Genomic DNA, 8,040 nt, shown 5'->3' with positions numbered 1-8,040 from the left:
TGTGAGGTTGACCCCTGGCTCCTCCTGAGCAGGGAGGAGCCATCGGGAGTTTTGCTGTGCTGGTGGCTGTCCCAGGTCCGCCACAGCTGACCCTGGAACTTGTCATGTGTGTTAGCTGTCAGCTGAGCAGGACCCCCCAGCCCCAAGAATGGGCTGTTCTGAAATGACCTCACGTACCCAGTAGTGGCCGTGGTTTCTCCCTCCTTCCCCTGAAGACCTGAGCACATCACCCAAGGACCTGGCATCCTCTCTATATCTCCTTTTCTCAGCTGCAGAGGAAGAGACCCCCAGCCCCACAGAACCCAGCACAGAGGCCCCAGAGCCCCCTGAGGAGCCGCTCCTGGGGGAGCTGACAGTGACAGGATCCTCCCCTGACTCGCTGAGCCTCTCCTGGACCGTCCCCCAGGGCCACTTCGACTCCTTCACCGTGCAGTACAAGGACAGGGACGGGCGGCCCCAGGTGGTGCGTGTTGGGGGCGAGGAGAGCGAGGTCACCGTGGGGGGCCTGGAGCCCGGGCGCAAGTACAAGATGCACCTGTACGGCCTCCACGAGGGGCGGCGCGTGGGCCCGGTGTCTGCTGTGGGTGTGACAGGTGAGTGTTTGTGAGTGAGGCAGGGTGGGGAATATGGCCTTAGAAGATGTTGCTTTCTCTGCAACTTCATGAAAACAAAAATATTCTCACCAGTCGGGCTTCTTTTGCACGTTTCCATGCTTGGGGATCTTGCTAAGAGGCAGATTGGGATTCAACAGGTTTAGGCTAGGGCCAGAGATTCTGCATTTCCAACAAGAAATGATGCAGATGCTGCTGGCCCGTGATCACGCCCCTTGAGTAGCAAAGTTCCTCACGACCAAGGAATTGGACCCTCTTTTGAAATCTGTTGAAGAGAATTTTTCTGCGTCCCTGATTCCTGGTAGGGTGCTTTCTCTGTGGAGTTGACTGGGGGCCGTGAAGGAAGACAGAAGGCAGTGAGGGGCAGCGTGTTGACTGTGCACTCTGAAAGCCCACCATTGGAAGAGGAATAGGAACAGACCTTTCCCTCCAATGGGCCAATCTGTTCATTCAGCAAAGAATTCCATGCCCTGATCCAGGCACTGTAATTTTAGGGTATCAATGTCCTCTGGCCAACGACCTCCAGAAACTCACCAAAAATTGAACGGATGGAGTTATGCTCCGTGCAGTGCAGGACGACTGTGGGGTGACTCAGGAAGAGGCTTTAGAAAGAGATTGTTAAGGAACTGGGCTTGTGGTGGTATTTTGGGAAAGCGTTTAAGGAAGCAAGGTTTTGCTCTGTATTAGATGCTGTCAGGAAGAAGGGATAGCCCTGTTACTAGGCATCTCACTAAGTCTTATCTTTGCGGGGGTCAACTAGAGCAAGGCCAAAGCTGCCATTGGTAAAGAAGCAACTATCACTCAGATTAGCTGGATGGGTGATGTTTGGTTATTTTTGTGCTTTGGAAAGTGTTAGAGTTTGTCTATACTGAGACATGATCACAGACTGGCCTTGTTCTTGCCTTGATCCATCCTACTGACTAATGGCCTAGTCTGATGTTGATGTTCCATGAAATTGTCTGTGTTCAACTGGACCACGCCAAGACCAGACTGTGCCAGGCCAGTCCCAAGCAATCGCGGCCTGGCTGAGGGAAAGGGCAGCTCACGGGTGTCAGGGCTGCTTTTTGCTTTCATAGGCAGAAGCTGGAAAGTGACACACACAAGTTCATGTTTTCATGGGCCTCACAGTTGTGGGCATAAGCGGAAAACCAGAAAGTAAGCAAAGAAGGATGAGCATGTGGAGCCCAGGGGCCAAGCCAGGATTGGGAAGGGACAATGAAGTCACCCTGACCACAAGTACCTGGGGGACAGCCAGGACCTGAGGCCAGGCAGGCCTTAGCTTGGTGACAGCTTTAGAGAGGAGGTGAAGCATGTCAGATCATCACAGCTGGTGCAAAGGCCAGGAGGCTAGAAAGCACAGCACGTGAGAGGCACTGAGGATTGAGTGGGGTGTCCTTTGCAGTGGGTGGATCGTCCTGAAGTGTGGGAGCAGAGGAGGGGACCGCTCACCATGCCTGGGGTTTCCCAGGGATGAGGAGGTGGTTGCTCAGGTCTGTGCTGAGATGGCCCCAGCAGCTGTGCCTGTGTGAAGCTCATCCGTGGGGGCTGAAGATGGGGATGGGGTGACAGGGAGCCTGGCGGCAGGGAGGCCAGTAGGCAGTTGGTGGCCTTGGTGAGAGGTGACAGTGGCCCAAACCAGGACCGGGGACTGGAGGTGGGGGAGGAAGGTATCCAGGGGAATTCAGGGTAAAGATGCCCTGAGGCTGCTGGCAGCTGGTGAGGGGCCAGGTCCAGGAACATGCCCCGAGCTCTGACCTCGGGAGGGGTGTGCTGAGTTTGTTGGGGAGCAAAGACAGAAGCCCAGTGAACAAAAGATGGCGAGGAGACCCCAGCGCAGGGAGGCCGAGGGTGCAGAGGCCGAGTGGGGCTGTGCTCAGAAGAGAGGCGGTGCTGGAGGGACAGGGAGAGGTGGCCTGGGTGTTGGGAGGTGGGGGTGAGGTGGGGGCTGAGGGCAGGGGGTCAGGGTGAGGGATAGGAAAGGCCACAGGAGAGGAGAGCAAGAAGAGCTTTCCTGGAGGCGCTGTGGGCAGCATCGTCCTGCTCTCGGGCACTTTGTGTTTTGTGACACATCCTTTCTATGCTGAACTGAGGACCCAGGGACCTCACTGCCCCCATACCTGTCTGTCCAGCTCCAGAGGATGAAGCCGAGACCACCCAAGCAGCGCCCACCACGACCCCTGAGTCCCCCATCAAGCCTCGCCTGGGGGAGCTGACCGTGACTGACGCCACCCCCGATTCCCTCAGCCTGTCCTGGACGGTCCCCGAGGGCCAGTTTGACCACTTCCTGGTCCAGTACAGGAATGGGGACGGGCAGCCCAAGGCGGTGAGGGTGCCGGGGCACGAGGACGGGGTCACCATCTCAGGCCTGGAGCCAGACCACAAGTACAAGATGAACCTGTACGGCTTCCACGGTGGCCAGCGCGTGGGTCCCATGTCTGTCATCGGGGTGACGGGTGAGTGCATAGTGGGAGCCACAGGGTGGGTGCTGTGGGAGGGCCACCCTCTTGCTCTTTGGTGATGACTGGTGGGGAATGTGACAGGGGTCTGGTCAGCACCACAGACCTGCTTGTGGCTGGGGCTGGGGCTCCCCTTGGGCCTTCCTGTGAGGTTGACCCCTGGCTCCTCCTGAGCGGAGAGGGGCCGTCGGGAGTTTTGCTGTGCTGGTGGCTGTGCCAGGTCCGCCACAGCTGACCCTGGAACTTGTCATGTGTGTTAGCTGTCAGCTGATCAGGACCACCCAGCCCCAAGAATGGGCCTCTCTGAACTGACCTCAGGTCCCCCAGTCATAGCCTTGGCTTCTCCCTCATTTTCCCCAGGACCCAAGGACATTCCCCTCACTCTCTCTCTCTCCTTTTCAGTTGCAGAGGAAGAGACCCCCAGCCCCACAGAACCCAGCTCGGAGGCCCCGGAGCCCCCTGAGGAGCCACTCCTGGGGGAGGTGACAGTGACAGGATCCTCCCCTGACTCGCTGAGCCTCTCCTGGACCGTCCCCCAGGGCCGCTTCGACTCCTTCACCGTGCAGTACAAGGACAGGGACGGGCAACCCCAGGTGGTGCGTGTCGGGGGCGAGGAGAGCGAGGTCACTGTGAGGGGCCTGGAGCCCGGGCGCAAGTACAAGATGCACCTGTACGGCCTCTACGAGGGGCGGCGTGTGGGCCCAGTGTCCACTGTGGGCGTCACGGGTGAGTTGGGGGACAGGCCCTCGTCCCCAGGTTTACCTCTGTAGCCCCCTTGTGTTTCTCCTTTGGATCTTGGCACCTCTTATGACTGGGCCTCTAGGTTTCTGTCTTTTCTCCCATGTTGCTAATGATCCTGCCTCATCCTTGGATTCGTGGAGACTGTGTGGAGTCAGATGGGCAGGTAGTCCATGCCCTCTTTGTTGTAGCTTCCTTCCTCCCATCGTGATCTGGAACCTCCAGGTTGCTCGTGCTCATTTGTTAGGCTCCCTTAAGGAGTATTTTAGTGGCTCAGAAAGTGCTTCAGATTCAGTTGCCCAGATATGCATGTGCTTTCAAATGTAGTGATTGTGCGACTTTGCAGGCGTTTCCTAACCTTCAGATCCCTGCAGAGTTGGGGTGATGATAATAATGGCATCTACTTCATATGTTTTGCAAAGGGTTAAGTGCACCGCTGTTTGTGAGCTGCTTACAGCAATGCAGGGCACAGATTCTAAAGCAAGCGCGCTGTAGAGAAGGCCGCTATGCTCACTCCAGTCCCGGGAGAGCACTGCCTCCCTTGGGCAGGGTCCTGCCTTCTCACCCATGGGCCTGCTCTGCTCTTTTCAGCGCCCCTGCCCACACCGCCGCCCGTGGAGCCCCGCCTGGGGGAGTTGACGGTGGCAGCCGTGACCTCGGACTCAGTGGGCCTCTCGTGGACCGTAGCCCAGGGGCCCTTTGACTCCTTCCTGGTGCAGTACAGGGACACGCAGGGGCAGCCCCAGGCAGTGCCTGTGAGCGGAGACCTCCGAGCGGTCACCGTCTCAGGGCTGGACCCGGCCCGCAAGTACAAGTTCCTGCTCTTTGGACTCCAGAATGGGAAACGCCACGGCCCAGTCCCTGTGGAGGCCAGGACCGGTGAGTGAGGGCTGGAGGCCTCCCGCGGCCAGAGCGTTCGCCCCCTTGTGGCGCCAGTTGGAATTTCACGTTTCTGTGCCCCACACTCCAGTCCTCAGCACCCAATTATTTATTGGGTCCGGGAAAACCCAGGCCCTGAGCTCTCCTCTCCCTCTGACACTCATCCTTCTCCCTACTTTCCCTGCACCCCAGGGGACACTTGCTTTCTTGTCTGGCTCCTCTTTTATCCCTACTCCTGGCCCAGTCACCCTCCTGTTCCTGGGACCGGCTCACAGAGCCATAGCAGCCCAGGAAGCTCCGTGGCCCCTTTGCCTCCATCCGACTCTCCATGTACCTCACTGTCTTTTCCAGCCCCAGACACGAAACTGTCTCCCCGCCTGGGGGAGCTGACTGTGACAGATGCTACCCCTGACTCCGTGGGCCTCTCGTGGACGGTCCCTGAGGGCGAATTCGACTCCTTCGTGGTCCAGTACAAAGATAAGGATGGTCGGCTCCAGGTTGTGCCAGTGGCAGCCGACCAGCGGGAGGTCACAGTCCCAGGCCTGGAGCCCAGTAGGAAATACAAGTTCCTGCTGTATGGTCTGGCAGGCAGGAAGCGAATGGGCCCCATCTCTGCTGACGGCACCACAGGTGAGTCCCAGTCCAGCCTCCACCTTTTCCAGAGCTGCCTCTCATTCAGGCCCTCAGAGCTGGCCCTACGGCCTTCCTGTGAGATTCCCTCTATCAGCCCTGACACAACCATCTTAACTCCGAAAGTGAGTCTCTGTGTGTGTCAGGCACAGTGCTGAAGAAGATGCATTACTTCCTTCATTCGCTGACTGCCGAGGAAATAAAAGGGACACGGGCTTTGGGGCCAGCAGATCTGTGTTCCAGTTCCAGTCCCAGCCCTTGCCAGGGTGACCATGGACAATCCGCTTCATCCCCGGAACCTCGGTGTCCTCACCTGCATAATGGCTGGGAATGGTGCTGGACTCAGTAGTGGTTCCCATCCTCCTCCCTCCTCCCTAACTCGGAGGCCAGGGGTGGAAAAAAAGGGAGAGCTTGGCTACGGAAAGACAATGGAAAAACCTGGTGTCACTGTGCCCGTGACTCAGCCCCCCGAGGAAGGGGTGTGGTGGGTCACTGACCCTCGCCCTACTCCCAGGACCATGAGTCACTATGCCCAGAGGAGGACAGAGCAGCCGGCCAGTCGGGGCCTGGTCCCTGGGACTCCAGAATTCTCTTCCCAAACTCTCACTGTGGGGACGGGGTACAGACTTTCTCTCCACCCCCACCCATCGGCGCCAGCCCCACCCGGACAAGCCTCTGCCCACCCTCTGTTCGGCCCCATGGGGTCAGTGTGGGGCTGGGGAAGCAGGAGGCATGGATGTTCAGGCTGATGGCCACAAGGGGACAAGGGAGAGGGCACAGCCTGGCACTGATGGGAGCCATGCGTTGGCCAGCTGCCCAGACCAGCTCTCGATGTTTGGGATGTCTCCCTGACAACCCAAGACCTCCCGGGAGTCTCTCTCAGCTCTGGCCTCATTCCTGCTCAGGGGCGGGGGTCAGGGTAAACACAGGCCCTCTCTGCACCCCCAGCCACCCCTCCCTCGGGAGATGATCTTTAATGTATTTACTGCACCCTCGATCACAGTAGGGAAGGAGCAGGGCAGGATGGAGTTTGGGCAGCGGCCTCCAGAGGAGGAGGGGGCTGTTCTCCCTCATTGCTGTGGGGCATGGCGGGAGCAAGCCTGTGTGTCTCCTCAAGGAGCTGTCCCTGGGGCTACACTGGAGGGACCCTTTCCCAGAACCTCACACCTCCAGGAAGCTGCCAGGGCTTAGGCACAGGCAGCATGTGACTAAGAGCTTTCCCTCCTCCCTCTGCACAGCTTCCCTGGAGAAGGAGCCACCTCCCCGCCTAGGGGAACTGACCGTGACCGAGGAGACCTCCAGCTCCCTGCACCTGTCCTGGACGGTAGCCCAGGGCCCCTTTGAATCCTTCGTGGTCCAGTACAGGGACACGGACGGGCAGCCCAGGGCAGTGCCTGTGGCCGCAGACCAGCACACGGTCACCATAGAGGACCTGGAGCCTGGCAAGAAGTACAAATTTCTGCTCTACGGGCTTGTTGGGGGAAAGCGCCTGGGCCCGATCTCCGCCCTGGGAATGACAGGTGAGGCTGCTGTGCTTGGCTATAGCAAGCCACCTTGTGTGGGTTTCCTTGTGCATTTGGGCTGAAGACAAAGATGACTGCAGGAGTGGGCAGGTGGGAGTGGGGCACCCTGGACTGTCCCCAGGAAGGAGGAGGAGTCTGCAGGCTTGTGGGCTTCAATATCCATCAAGGAGTCCAGAGCAGGAGCCAGGCCAGGTGGGAGGGAAAGGCCCTGGCAGGGGCTCCCTCATCTCCCAGCTCCATCTCTGCCCCATCACTGCCACTGCTCCTGATTACTCACTGGGGCAGCTGTCGCCTCCCCGAAGGGTGGCCTTGTCCAGAGAGTGGCAAACCTCCCTGCCATGGATGAGTCAGGAGCATTTTCTTAAGAGGAAAATCACTGGAAAACAAAATGAGCAGGGACACAGAATCCAACAGAAGTGGCTGCATTTGTGCTACAGGCTCCGCTTCCAGTGCTCACTGATGCCCACGTCAGACAGGCCTGACCAAGGCATGGCTGGCAGGATTTGCCAGTCACCTTTACCAGCCAGTTCCACCCTCAGCTTCTCTCAGAAGGGAGCACCACACTCCCCAAGCTCAGTGAATGTGTCCCGGCGTGGGTGGGGGCGGAGCCTGTGATAGCTCAGGGTGGGCTCGGTAGGACACTGGGGTGTGGAAGGGGGAAGCGAGCACCTGACTCCGACAGCCGGGGAGCTCGCGGGAGTCACGAGGCCACAGCGACTTCATGGTCTGACTGGGCCTGGACCTGTAAACTTCCCACCGCAGCCTTGGGCCAAGCCTGAAAGATAAAAACGGAGGGCCCCACGGCACCCCTCACTCAGATTCTGCCCTGGGCTTTTCCCACGCAGCCCCAGAAGAGGACACGCCAGCCCCAGAGTTAGCCCCAGAGGCCCCTGAGCCTCCTGAAGAGCCCCGCCTAGGGGTGCTGGCCGTGACCGACACAGCCCCAGACTCCATGCGCCTCTCGTGGAGCGTGGCCCAGGGCCCCTTTGATTCCTTCGTGGTCCAGTATGAGGACACGAACGGGCAGCCCCAGGCCTTGCTCGTGGACGGTGACCAGAGCAAGATCCTCATCTCAGGCCTGGAGCCCAGCACCCCCTACAGGTTCCTCCTCTATGGCCTCCATGAAGGGAAGCGCCTGGGGCCCCTCTCAGCTGAGGGCACCACAGGTACCACCAGGCATCTCTGACCTCTAGTCTGGGACTC

The 8,040-nt window shown here is 59.1% G+C and overlaps 1 protein-coding gene across 1 annotated transcript in view; it reads left to right on the top strand.

The window, feature by feature from the left end:
* TNXB (tenascin XB) overlaps positions 1-8,033 on the top strand; it is a 62,814-nt gene extending 54,781 nt beyond the window's left edge. The window contains exons 22-28 of the mRNA XM_011969443.1: positions 270-593; positions 2,741-3,064; positions 3,476-3,793; positions 4,397-4,684; positions 5,036-5,314; positions 6,553-6,834; positions 7,683-8,033. Of these exons, the coding sequence (XP_011824833.1) occupies positions 270-593; positions 2,741-3,064; positions 3,476-3,793; positions 4,397-4,684; positions 5,036-5,314; positions 6,553-6,834; positions 7,683-8,023 (2,156 nt within the window). The 3' untranslated portion in view covers positions 8,024-8,033. The remainder of the gene's footprint in view (positions 1-269; positions 594-2,740; positions 3,065-3,475; positions 3,794-4,396; positions 4,685-5,035; positions 5,315-6,552; positions 6,835-7,682) is intronic.
* The last annotated feature ends 7 nt before the right edge of the window (positions 8,034-8,040 follow it).

This window comes from Mandrillus leucophaeus, unplaced genomic scaffold (assembly GCF_000951045.1).
Source record: "Mandrillus leucophaeus isolate KB7577 unplaced genomic scaffold, Mleu.le_1.0 Scaffold890, whole genome shotgun sequence".
In the NCBI taxonomy this organism is placed as follows: Eukaryota; Metazoa; Chordata; class Mammalia; order Primates; family Cercopithecidae; genus Mandrillus; species Mandrillus leucophaeus.
This window is presented reverse-complemented; position numbering and strand designations above follow the sequence as displayed.